This window comes from Orcinus orca, chromosome 10 (assembly GCF_937001465.1).
Source record: "Orcinus orca chromosome 10, mOrcOrc1.1, whole genome shotgun sequence".
NCBI classification, from domain to species: domain Eukaryota; kingdom Metazoa; phylum Chordata; class Mammalia; order Artiodactyla; family Delphinidae; genus Orcinus; species Orcinus orca.
The window spans coordinates 101,815,195-101,829,020 of NC_064568.1; the positions used below are offsets into that span (position 1 = coordinate 101,815,195).

The 13,826-nt window shown below is 49.5% G+C and overlaps 1 protein-coding gene across 1 annotated transcript in view; it reads left to right on the plus strand.

Annotated features, from left to right (window-relative positions):
* F13A1 (coagulation factor XIII A chain) overlaps nucleotides 1-13,826 on the plus strand; it is a 138,488-nt gene that overhangs the window by 114,591 nt on the left and 10,071 nt on the right. Inside the window, exon 13 of the mRNA XM_004281057.4 lies at nucleotides 3,088-3,248. Coding sequence (XP_004281105.1) covers nucleotides 3,088-3,248 — 161 coding nt within the window. The remainder of the gene's footprint in view (nucleotides 1-3,087; nucleotides 3,249-13,826) is intronic.

The window sequence follows — 13,826 nt, forward strand, 5'->3', positions numbered from 1 at the left end:
CTCAGCCATCGATCTAGCGATACCGAAGCCTGACTCAGTATCAACACAGCTCCCATGCACTCAGCCCACCCCAAGGCTTGTCCTCAATAACCTGAAGGGAGTTGAAGACTGTTTCTTGCTTTCCCCTGCATGTAGGTGGCACTAACGGCATGCGATAAATTGCATATTGCAACCTAAAATCAATTGCAATATATGGCAAAAAGCCACAGGATTCTAGACATCGACCAAGCAGGTCAGGGTACAATCCTAGGAGAGTCCGTCGCAAAGAAAGTTTTCCAAGTAGAACGGGAAGCGTATTTTCCACATTGATGATGAAAGGGAATGTGTAGGCTAGAATCAGCTGGGAAGATCTGAATAACTTAAACCTCCCATACCTTCAAAGGTGCTATCGTTTCCACTTGGCTATATTTAGTTTTCTTTGCTCTTTGGAAAAGAGATGAAGCAGCTCCTGTCTGTGACCCACCCCCCCGGCTTTCCCCAGACACCGTAAATGGTGTTGGCATGGTCCCAGCTCCACCACTCAGAGAATGAAAATCTCTTCTTCTTGCCACGTTTAATAAACTTTATCTAGAACAATTTCTTGTGTGGTGGCAAAACACAGCATTTACATAATGTGCTATTTCAGGAGCCCTGTTCCCTTGGGCTCAGAAACACAGCCCAGTTTCTTTAGTGCCAAGATTTAGAGGATGTTCTACCTCAGAGAATGAAGAGTCCCGAGGCTGATATCAAGGCAGCGAGAGCCTCTGTAACGATGTCAAGCACATCTCGCCAACCTAAACAGCCCAGTGGTCAAACACGGCCCTCTAGAAATAGCCAGAGGATGTCCTTTTTTTATTATTATTATTACCGGAGACAGCTAGAGGCAAAATGCGTGTTCTTCAAGGCCTCTCACTTTGCCGCTCCATCTGGCGAAGTGAAAACAGCCCCCATGTGCTCGTCTGAGGTTGTCTCCAACTGAGGGACAGAGCCTTAATCTTCTGGACAATTCACTGCTCGGGGAGCCATGGAGGAGGCAAGGTCCAGGCTCAGTCCCAAAGGAGGCGACATGAGTAGGTCACCCAAAAAGGCAGAATTCGAGGGTCAAGGTCAAGACAAGGTCTTCGATTCCAAAGGCCAGCTCTAAGTGGAATGGGATTGCCCTAGGCAGTAGGCTGAGTTGCTGACTGCTTGTCTAGGGTGGACCAGTACATTCTAATAACTCTGCATAGCCCGTGGCCGTCTCTCAGCCTGGGCACCACGAACTCTCAGACTGGACAGTTGTTACGGGGCCTGTCCCATGTGTTGTGGGATGTTTAGCTGCATCCTTGGCCTCTACCCGACAGGTGCCAGTAACAGCCTCCAGCTGTGACAACCAAAAGCATCTCCAGACGTTACTAAACACCCCTGGGGGGCAAAATTGCACCCCGTTGACAACCACTGGTCTAGGATGACCATTCTTTCCATTTTGCCAGGAATTGGGTGCATTCTGGGGTGCAAGACTTTCCGTTTCAAAACAGAGACCGTCCTAAGTTCACCCAATTCTACCCTAACACCGCCGCATCTCCTGCTACAACCTCCTATCTCTGGGAGCCCCTCAAACTTGAATATGTACCATCTGAGCATCATATTCAAATACAGATCCTGATTCCCTAAGTGTGGGTGGGGTTAGAGAACCGGTGGCAGCTCTTACCGGGCTGATCTGGCGGCGGGAAGGGCGGGTCCCCCTAGTTGTTGAGCACTACTTCTCAGCCCCGCTGCACGTAAGAGTCATCTGCAGAATTTTAAAACAAAGCCTGGGCTCCAGCCACCAAGATTCTGATTGAATTGGCCTGGGGTGGGATCCAACAGGGCAGGTTTTTAAATGTCCCTAAGTGATTGTGAGGTAAAGCCAAGACTGGGTGGTCACAGCACCTACTCATCCATGCAGAGACCTTGAGGCAGATGGTAGGCACGGCCTGATGCACCGTCGTCCGGGAGCCCAAAAGGCAGGAGGCCTCCCTGTGCCCTGGAGTTCACCCCACAGGGTCTTCCGTCCTGGGTCCTGGACGGCCGCTCGTGAGGGAGGGCTAAAACGAGCCACCCTCTACGCTTGAAACTATCAACCTTGGGAATTGTTTCCTTCAATAACTTCCACCGGAGGGAGGAATCTTTGGCCAAAGGCAGACATTGAGCAGGGAAGCCATGGTGAAGACATTCGGTTCCATGCAGGGGGATGGAGGCCCCTGGCTCTGCCCAGGCGCGGGCTCGGCCGGCAGGAGAACTGCCCTTTGCCCTTAAGAATCCTGGGCTCTGGGAAATGAGAGTGAGAGAAATTGGGCAGCACAGCCAAACAGAACCTCACGGCTGCGGTCAGAGCCGCAAGACAGGATTCCCGTCCTCAGCCCGGAGGGTGAGCAGAGGGGGGCCAGGACATGCCCCCCCTCCACCCGTCATCCTCACTGGCTCGTCCCCGGCACCTACATGCTCCCCTTGTCGGTGCCTTGAGATCACAGAGGTCTTTTAAGTTGCAAACAGCAGAAGGGGTGGGAGAGAGCCGCATGCCTACGGTGACAACCGGTTTCGCTGCTTCTTTCTCTTAAATAGAAAAATCAGGTCGGATTGGCGCAGTGCCAGCTGCGGAGGGCGTGGGGCGACGGGTCAAGGAAACGCTTTAGGCCGGTGACAGCTTTGCTCGAGCGTGGCCCGCGGCCTGCGTGACTGTCTCATCGCAGGAGGGCCCGCGGCACGGTGGCCGTGGACATCGCTGCCCCACACCTGTCACCTTGGGACTGTTTCTGCCTAAATCCAAGCAGCCGCAGCTAACACCCCTTGGTCCTTGATTTTAAACCTCTTTGTCACGTTGCATTTTACAACAGCAAAAACACTGTTGGGAAATTTGACACGTTTTCTCTAGGAAGGCTTTACTGAATGTGAAATTTCCAGCACATTCTTTACCCCAGAAGCCGGAGAGCTTCTTGTCCCTGATGGGCTCTGTGTTCCACTTGCCCTCACCTGTGTGTGTTCCTGGTGGAGACTGTGCTAGTGTGGCGAAGATGGGGCCCTCAGGGAAGAGTGAAGCAGCTCCTACCCCAGGTCCTGACACCGCCATGTTTTTTTTCCTGCCGTCAGTCAAGAAAGAGGAGGTGCTGATTCAAGCGGGCGAGTACATGGGCGAGCTGCTGGAGCAGGCGTTCCTGCACTTCTTTGTCACAGCCCGTGTCAATGAGACCAAGGATGTTCTGGCTAAGCAGAAGTCCATTGTGCTGACAATCCCCAAGGTCATCATCAAGGTCAGTTTCAGCATCTCAGATGAGGGAGAAAGGCAAGGTTGTTAGTGTTTATGAATATGTGTGTGTGTGTGTGTGTGTGTGTATGAGAAAGTGTGTTCTGCTCCAAAAAAAAAAAGGAACTAGGATCCTCCTGTTCTTTGAAAGAAGTAAACCACCCTATACACTGACGTGCACATATAACACTCTTCTCTCCTCTCCAGATTTAAATATATAGACGTGGCTGCAGATATAAATATAACCTGGGGGTATAAACACGCTTGTGGAGGAAGATAGAGATGTGTAAAGGATACAGATACTTGGAGCTCACTGTCTCCAGAATAAAGTAGGTCAGGCATGGCATCAGACAGAAGCCTCCTGGATCCCTCCCACCTGCCTTTAGGACTGTACCGTTTTCCATGAAGCTATCACTGTATACAGTAGAATGCACAAACCGAAACGTCAGTGTGATGATCATGACTTGTCATGTGTGTCTACACCTGGCAACCACCAGCCAGATGCAGACACAGAGGATGTATAACATCCAACACCCCAGAAATCTCCCTCACGCCTTTTGCAGTCCATCACTCTCTCCTCCGTCACCGAGACAGCCATTGCTCTGACCTCTATCACCAGAGGGCCTTTTTTGTCCGTTTGGCTACTCGTAGTTTTCACGTTGTCTCTCCATTAGCCGCCCTCTCTGTCCAAATGTCTCAAAGGCACTTGGCAGTGGAGAGGTGAGCATGGGTGAAAGGGCAAGGCAAATATGGCAGCCTATTTGCTCCCACCTCTCAGGATCACTGGCAGCGTCCGTAGCCACATTCCCGAGACACCTCCTGCCCAGGGAGCAGAAACCCAGGCGTCCATCAGGGTTCTTGGGGTGTGACATCTCCTGTCAGCCTTATCCAGGGCTTGGAGACCTTTCCAAGTGATTGAGTGATTAGCACAGAGCTGAAGGTGCATCCCTCTAACGTGGTGGGAAAATCAAAATGTTAGAGCCTCTAGAGGTGGGCTGTTGGCAACGGGCGGGCAGGGAGCGGTAGGCCTTGTGTCTCTTCTGAATCGTTTGCTGAGAATCACTTGGAAAGCTAATAACGTTGTGTAGCATTCAAAATGGCAGCCTTCCCCCTGGGTCCAGCGCTGTGTGGACGGCCCTTGAGGGCTACTGTACGATGAGTCCCCTGCAGGCCGACATGTAGGGCCCCGGAGGAAGAGAACCCCAGGCCCTCCTTTTCTAGGAAGGCTTGAATCTTCACGCCTCCTTGGTCACCCAGGTCACCTGCTACAGGCCCATCACAGCACCACCTACACAAGAGGCCTTAAGAGACAGCATAAAAGTGAGGGGTGCAGGTCTGCAGGCAGAACAGGGAAGAATGCAGAACAGAGAAGTGGTGCTGGGGTTCCTGCAGAGGAGCTGCCTCTCCCCTGGGCATAAGGCGCTGGTGCTGTGACCGGGGTGGCCTGCCCACCCGCCACGTGGCGGCTGCCCTCGTGGCGGGCTCTCCTGGGACACGTGCGGTGCCCCGCAGGCCTCTCCCGGAGGCTGGGGGAGGCCTCCTTTCCCGCTGCTTCAGGAGCTCAGCCTCTGAACCTTTCCCACCGGAGGCGAGGCCCACACACTCACCTAATTATGAACTGACAGCTTGTCCCTGCGAAGGGCTCAGGAGAGAGCTCTCCCCAGCTGGGAAGTGATCCAACCCCAGCATAAAATAGAATTTAATTGCACCGCTGGTAATAAACTGGATGAATACAGGAAACTGATAACTTTCATCTTTTAGACCTCATTAACTGAAGGATTATTGACTAGTCATCTTCCGAGTTTACTCAGAGAGCAGTTTAACTCCCCACGGGCAGAACCCAAATCCCTTCTCCTGCGGCTCAAGTGACCTGGACGGGGAGGGTGTACTTTACTTTACAAAGAGTTGTGTGGGTTTTTTGCCTTGTTTTGTGTTGTTTTTCAATTTCCATAAGGGTGTCAAAAAGGCAGTTCTTAGAGGTAATGCATTTAGAGGGTAGGGTCATTTGACTGGGACTCCAGCAGGAGAGAGATGGAAATTGGCCCAGGAGTGCTCAGGAAAGCAGGCAGGCGCGTCCTCACAGAAGCGGTCGCTTAACCGCTAACCTCATGAACTGCATTAGCCCCAAGGATAGACTAAATCCCAGCCGCGGAAGAGGTGTTCCTGGGTAAAGTCCCTCATACTCTGAAAGCCAGGTGTCCCTGAGCTGTGAGAGGTTCCAATTCCAGAAACTGGCTAATGGACTGGCGACCAGGATGCTAGTTAGTCTACTGGAGGCGTTGGGTACGGACCGCGGGTATCCAGACGGCAGGTATCCTGAAAGCGACTGCGGGGGGAGAGGACACAGACAAAAGGAGGAGCGGGGAAGGGAGGAGAAAAGAAACAGACATTGAAACAAATGTTACCCAGGAGACCTCAGGGCAGGAGTCAAATAAACTGCATAAACAGGAGTTGGAGAGGAAGCTAAATGCATTGAAAAGTACAAAAGCATGGTGGCTCAGAGGTCCAGACCACGAGGGACACATGTCCCCAGGTTCTAAGAAAACGCTAGAACACTTGGTCCATCTCTCTGAGCCTGGAACTGGCCCACAGCTTACAGAACCTCCCAAGGTCACTATGATGAAGGTACAGGATGAGAAGGTGTGAGAGACAAGGGTCAGGAAGGAGGATCCCCCCACTCCGAGGCAGGAGTGGGAGGGAGTGAGACCGGCACACAGTGCTGACAATGACAGTAGCTATGAGTACTGAGGTCTATGCTATTATGCTTCTCCTGTACTATCTTATTTAATCCTCATTTCCACCCTACGAGGTGGGCAGTATTGTACCCATTTTACAGATGAGAAATCTGAGAGGCCCAGAGAAGGCAGTGCCCTGTAGCATGGTGGTCAAAACACAGGCTCTGGGACCAAACTATCTGAACTCAAAGCCTGTTTCCTCAACACACTAGCTGTGTAACCCTGGACGCATCACTTACTGTCTCTTAGCTCCTGTTCTCTCAGCTGTTTAACAGAGACGATGGCAAGTCTTACTTCATAGAGCTGTTGTGAGTATAAAACGAAATAATGGGTACCTAATGCCTAGCTCACGGTCAACGCCGAGTGTGCGTTGGTTGTTGGTTTTGTCCTTGTTACTGTTCACAAGCCACTTGCCTGTGATCACCTGCCTGATAAGGGAGGGAAGGAAGCTTCTAACCCAGATCTTACTGATTCGGAAGCTAGTACAGGTAAAGGCTCGGCTACGTTGCTCTCACACTGGAACTTTCACCAGAATAGAAGATGGCGACTGCATTTACCGAACAGCCTGGTGTTTCCAGGGAGGAGAGATCACAGGAGTTGGAGTGGAGTGGGGTGTCAACGATTAAGGCTGTAGAACCGTAGATGACCCTTGGTGAGTGGATAACAGCCGGTAGAGATGGATGGAGAGACCACTCCAGATGCTAGGAAAAAAAAACCATAAGCAAGGGCAGTGTGGGGAGCAGCTGGAAGCCGCCACAGCGGGAGTGCAGGCAGGAAGCAGGTGACTAGTGAAGAGAGACCAAGCAAGGCAGCTGGGGCCACTTTGAAGGGAGGCTAAAAGGTTTGGATGAGAGCTTCCTAAGTGATCTGAGAACAGGGGGGCTTCCGTGGAGGTTCTAGAACATGAATGTAGCATCATTGTCAACTCCGACCTCCCAAGAGTCGGTACCTCTTGCTTTCTCCCTTCTCTTCAAAGCCTTTGCCCAAAGCACTGTCTTCTGGGAGACCCAGCTCAGCCTGGGGGCTGGAGCTGCCTGAGAGCTAGTTTGCAGCTTTTCTTACCCAGCTCCCTTTCTAGAGCAAATAGACACCAACCTGGACCACGATGGGGCCCGCCTGTCTGGATCCACATGACCGTCCACCAAAGCAGTTAGGCCAGTGGACACGTCCTTACATCCTAAGGACCCAGTCTTGCACTGCATTCGTCCCCGTGAGCACAGATATCGGAACTGGGTTAAACTGCGCTCCCGGTTGACTCATCCCGGCACCCACCACGCGTGAGTCACAGTGTGTGATCCTCATATGCAAAACGGCAGGGAGAGACAGTCATTAAACTTTAATGAGCACACATCTCTTTTCTCAGGCTATCAAAATATTTTGATGAGAAAAGCATATTTTATTAAAATCAGGCATAGAATTTGTCTCTGCCTTCCCACGTGTTGATTGTTGTTAAGAGGCTTTAAGTCAGGAAAAGATTCTTCAGCATTTTGATGTTTAAGGAACAGTTATTTGGGGGAGGAGACGGGGGCAACAGAGGGAATTCAGCTGGTCTGCCGTCTAGAGGCTGGTTTGCAGGAGTCGTGGTGTGTGACATGGGGGCAGAGTGCCGATGGGTTCCTCCCAGTCTCGGGGAGCAGTGAAGCTTTCACAGTTTTCACGTCCTCACCCAAGTCAACTAGAGCAGGAACGCCGGGGTGGGGGGAACCCTTACAGCCCCTTCTGTAGAGAAGCCCCCCAGCACAGGGGCTTGGATGGCTGGACCCGGACATCCCAGGTTCCTAATTCTACCTGGGCTGCTCTGGGCTAATTCGTCAACATCTCAGATGTAGAATGGGTCCAGGAATACTGCTGACCTTGTTGGTTTGCTGGGAGGGATAATAGAAATAATCTTTATAAAGAGCTTAACATGGTACCTTGATCACAGTAAGTACGTGATGAAGACCAGCTTCTGTCAGCTTCCATCACGCGGCATAGCCACCACCAAGTCTCCAGACCTTTTCTCCCTTTCCTGCTTCCTCTCATCCTCCTTCTTTCTCCTCTCTCTCTCTCACGCACACATCCTCTCTCTCTGAACTTCCCTGTCCCTTTTTGCAAAATAACACACTCATAATACTAGTCCCAATGTTAACTGCAATCATATATAAAACCCAAAGTGGTTAAGGACTGAATCTGGGCCGTTTCTGAGAATGCTTAGCCCCTGCCAGGACCGGTGGCTGCTGGTTGGTGTTCGCTCCCTGCCCGCCCAGTCCTCTCTGTGCCGGGGGTTCTGTAGTCAAGCCCCTGACACTTGCTCAGGGCAGGAGCCGCCCTCTGGCCAATGCTCACCTGGTGGCCTTGAAACCGACCCCTGGGCGTTGAGCACGTGCCTTGTTCCCTATGGGAGCCTGAGAGGGGACCGGTCCCGAAGAGCCTGGAGGAGACTTGGGGGACAGAGGAGAGGTGGTCACGTGTTCCCCCATGACCTCCTTTCAGTATCTGGGAAAACAACTCCCAGTGGCATTTAAAAGTGCTCAGGTCCCACCGCATCTTTAGTATGATCGTGTAGGACAGTCCTGTAGCCTTTTCAGAACGTCATGAGACACCAATAGAACTCATTCTCTCCTATGAGTGAGGAACGATTTTGCTAGGAAGAAAATAAAACCACTTTCTATGTATGTGATTTTAAAAAGTTATAGCCATGAACAAACTATAAACCAACAGGTGCCCCTAGATTTAAAAAAAAAAAATCTTTTAAACATTTAAAATAAGAACAGTTGACCGTTTCCGAGATTTTTTTCACACGCATTTTAACGCGCCTCCCTGCTTCCGCCACCCCCAGGTTGTACACAGTCCGCACAAGTGCAGGAGCTGTCCTGGAGTGGCATTAACATGATTTCAACATGCGTTTGCTCATTACTTATCTGTTCTGTTGGCCAAAAGAATTTTTCGGTATTTCTCCATCCCGATGTTTAGTCACTCACTCACTTATTTAATCATTCAACAAAGAGTTATTTGGTGACCACTCTGTAAATAAATTGTAGCCAATGCTTTAAAGATTATCAGAGGATAACTCAATATTGAAAATATTTTTATTGACTTTTTCTTTGAAATGGGGAAAGGCTGCTAATTTTGCTTTCAGCAGGGACCTCCCCCGGTCAGCTCCAAGGACACAGCTGCTCTATTCTCACATGTCGACCACCACGGCCTCACAGCTTGGGGCGCTCCTCTTGTACCGGGCAGTGTAGCCAGGGCCTAGGAAAGGGGGTAATTCCTAGACATCAACCAGCGGAATGTCCTCCCGGCACTCTGGACCTGCAGCAGTGAGGAGAAGGCAGGTCACGTGGGGAAGGTCCCTGCTGCCCCCCGGGTGGTGGCTTCCTCTGGGTGTCTCCACTCCAGACCGGATCCGACACTTGTGGGAGCTGTGCCCACACAGTGGATAATGAAGGGACCAAATCGAGCCCACTCGCCACTCACCAAGCCACGCAGCCTGGCAGGACGCTGCGTCCACTGGAAAAGGGGCTCCCTTCCCTAACTAGCACAGATGCACCGGCGCCGGCTCCACGCCCAGATCGCTTCGGAATCAAGACACCGTCTTGGCTTTTCATAACCAGCACTGTGCTGCTGTGTTCTATCCGGAGCCCACCACTCACCTGAGGTCGAGTGTCCCTCTTCGTCCCTCTTCTGCCCGTGCCCGCGGCAGCCCCAATGTTAACCAGAGAAGAGCAAAGCCGGCAGGGATGCTGTGGCGGATGCCTGGGCCCTGCTCCTCCAACATCCCAGTTCATGTGTTGTTTTACTTTTTAACCGGAGGACAGGTTAAAACTGGGGAACCACCTGAGGAATAGCGAGTGTCCCCAAATGCTTGACAGCCACCAGGTACGTGGTGAGACTTAACTGCAGTTTCACTTCATCCTGTGAGAGCCTAAGTATCTGCAGCTTTCCATCAAGGCAGAAAATGAACAAAACTCTGTGTTCTAATTATCCCGAACCCCAACCCCTAAACCGTTTCTCCTGCCATGTTTCCCACCGAGCATGTTTCTCCGTCCGGGCCTCCCGTGGGTTCTCCGTGACTCTGACACGTGTTCCAGTCACCAGGACGCACCCCTGCCGTGTCCACAGCCCTTCAGTGGGAGGCTGGAGCAGGGCACGGGGCGTGGGCTTCTCCACATCTCTTTAGAAAGTGTCCGTGGAGGCCGCCAGTTTCTCTCCTCTGTGCTTCTCGGCTCTGGCGCCTGAGAACCGGAATCCACATCACTCCCCACAGGGGAACTTGAGGCTGAGGAAGTCCTCCTGGTCACCCTGGCAGCACTGTCTCCCTCCAAACCTCCATGGCATTTAGGGTCAATAATTGCGATGTTGCAGGTACCCTGCCAGGTCACTTCACGTACGATGTCACATTGAATCTTCCCAAGAACCTCATAAGAAACCGAGGCCCAGAGAGTTAAAGTGATCGGCCCGAGGACACACAGCAGTGGTCCCTGGTCTTCAGACCCTGTGTCCAGCATGCTTTCCCCTCAGCGTCCCCCAACCATGGTCCCTGTCTTCGTCCCGACCACCACAGCGGTGCCCTCAGTGCTGCCGTAAGCCATCTGTGGAGAAAATCAAAGTCTGTCTGTGAGGTCCCACCATGAGGCGCTCTGAGCAGGTGAAGTCCACGGACCTGGGGAGGGTCCCAGGCAGGGTACCACCAGCCATGGCTTTACATGCTCGGATAGCTGACTCTCTCTCCATCCTCTGTTGGTCCCAGAGGATCAGGCAGTGGGTTACTCCATTGGCCAGGAGAGCACGTCCCAGACTCTCTGTGAGCGAGGCCTCCACTGGAAGGGGAGCATTTCCCCCTCCCTCTCAGCACAGCTGTGGAACAAACTGCATTTGAGAATGAAAACGAAAACCACTGGTAACTGGGGTTCCTAAAACACGCTCTCTGTGCATCCCTGTTCACATGGAAGCAAAGTAAAACAACAAGAACAACAAATCTCATCTACCTCGTCATATGATCACAGTGTGCTTGAGCTCTTTTTTTTTAAATGATGTCTCTATCTTTACCCCAAATAGCACATCCTATAATCATCAAGTAATACAGTGTATCAAGGCCTCAGGTCTACCTTGTCACATTTTACCCTGGGATAGAAATCTGCCTCTTTCCCCATAAAGTCAAAAAGAAGGAGTTGAGTAGTAATATATATGTTTTCAAATTTAGTTCAGAATCGAGTTGTAATCACTGTGCTCAACTGGTAGCTTAGTGATGGCGAAAGGTAATACTGCAAATGATTCTTCAGTGGGTTTCAGGAAATAAAGAAACTATTTTCGGCAGAAAAGGTTACTATTTTTGCCTCTCTGCTGTCAGAGATGACAGTGTATGTAGTGCTTAAAGATGAAGGCTTTGCAGTCAGAAAGACCTAGATTCATATCTGGGTCCTGCCAACTTACAGGCTCTGTAACCTGGGGATTTTGTTTGTCTTCTAAGTTTTAGTTTCACATCAATAGAATGGGGATAATGTTAATGTCCACTGCCAAGTCCATAGAGAATCAAACAAGACAATGTAAGTGAAAGGATGCCTAAGTAAACACTAAAAGTAATGTGAGTTGCTATTATTGTTATTACTTACCAGAGTCAGGGCAGCAGGTGGTTAAGCAGTGACTCTGGCGCCAGGCTGTCTGCATCCAAGTCTCGCTTCCCCTACTTGCTGTGTGAACTTGAACAGGTCACTTCACTTCTTTGTGCCTCACTTTCCTCATCTGTAAAATGAATTCTCATAGCGTCTACCTTATAGGGTCGTGAGGATTAAATGAGTTAATATAAGAAAATCACTTAGCAGCATCGTCCAGTAGAACTTTCTGTAAGGACGGGAATGCCCTAAAACTGCACCTTCCAATATGATAGCCACTAGACACATGTAGATGCTGAGTGCTTGAACTGTGGCTAGGACAACTAAGGAACTGAACTTTAATTTAATTTCATTTTAATTCAGTTAAATTTAAATAGCCCCTTGTGGCTGGTGGCTACCACATTGGACGGTGCAGACTTAGAACATTGCCTGACTGTCATAAAACCTGACCGTCGTAAAAAAAAAAATTGCATTATTTAGTCAAGGCTAACCTAAGTGGGCTAGTGAGAAGCAACTGTGGTGCCGGTGCTGGTGAAGTGGTTTGCAAACAAGCAACTTCTTGTTACCAGCAGTGACCGTAGGGTGGAGAGGAGGGGAAAAATCATTTTCCACTAATTCATGGAATCCATGATTGACAGCACTTGAAGTAAGAGCTGTGACATGAACTAATAAATCATGTGAATTACATTGACAACTAGGTTCATTCTTTCTCAAACTTTTTCCTTCATTTCAGTTTTGATTTTGAATACAGTTATTACGCATATTATAAAGCATATACTCCATGGAAGAGAGCTTGTGATTTCCTAAAAAGTAATTTCCTCCCAAAAGTGTGTGTGTGTGTGTGTGTGTGTGTGTGTGTGTGTGTGTTTTCTTGTTTATCAAAGAAACAGAATACTGATCATTATGAAACAGCATAAAAGACAAGAACTCAGTATGTCAATATCGGTGAAGGGTGTTTAACTTGAAAATGCATCATATTTTATGTCGGTATAAAAAAAACAGAACTATTTGAAATGGAATATTGAAAAAAATCAAGGTGCAAAAGTATTTGCTGTCACTGAGTATGACGTATGCTTCATCCTTTTCTCTGGTCCGGGTAATGGCTGGTCTTCTCTATAGTGAACACACACTGCAAATTGTACACCACTTAAATCAACACATCATATGAAAATACCATGTATGGTGCTCCATTTTCCTTGAAAGCGGGAGGAAATACCTCCACTTCAATTGCCTAAGAGAAGACAGTGGTGCTGAGTGTTGGGCAGGCTTTAGATCTGGTTTGCTTTGCGTTTCTGTTTCGTTATTATCTCAGCAGTCAGGTAAAGGACGTTTAAATCCGGGTGCAGGAAACCAGTGTCAGAAAAGGGACACGAGCCTTTGTTAATTGCAAAAGAAACACTCTACGACCCGAGAAGGGCCCCTCCTTCAGGCTCCGGTATCAGGGAAGGCTGAGAAGTATTTATATACCCGTGCCAGCAGCTAATAACAGAGGTCATATCCGGAAGCAAACGGATTAGGCATGACACGTGAAATTATCTGAGGAGGCTTCATCTTCTAATCATATTCAGATCTAAAGCCTATCTCTGAAGGCCTAAACCCTGGGCCAGCCTTTCAAATACTAAATTCCCCTTATTTCTGCCATCAGTCACCTGGAAGGGTCCACTTTGCTTTCCACAGCAGAAGAATCTTCCTGTAGAGGTAGCCTGCCAGGATGTAAAGGATCCTTAACTTGGAGCCCATCAGCCCCTTGAGGGCCATAGATAGACATCCTGGGTCTGTAGTGAACCCCCTAAAACTACCTGCAAAGTGTATGTATCTTGTATTTGTCACTGTGTGTTTGTCCATGGGAGGAAGTAGCTATTATCAGATTTTTAAGGGGTTGTCCCCGTAATCTCAGTAGCATACCACGAAGAAAGCAGATGACTCCAAAATATTTTTCCCCCAAAATCAAAGTGATCATAGCAAACACTTTCACCAATAGTGTCTCTAAAGCAGTCCCACTTTCTCCAATTTAGACAGCTTTTGTAAATGTTATCTTTATCCTGTATTTTTAGAAACCAAAAAGTGTTCTGAAATTTTTTTCAACTTAGGAAAAATATGTTGGATGCACTTGAGAATTAAACCAAAGATTCTATGTAAAGTATTCTAATAATGCACTTTTATACAGTCATCCCTCGGTATCCATGGGGATTGGTTCCAGGACCCCTGCAGATACCGAAACCCATATCCACAGGTTGAGTATCCACAAATTCAACCAAC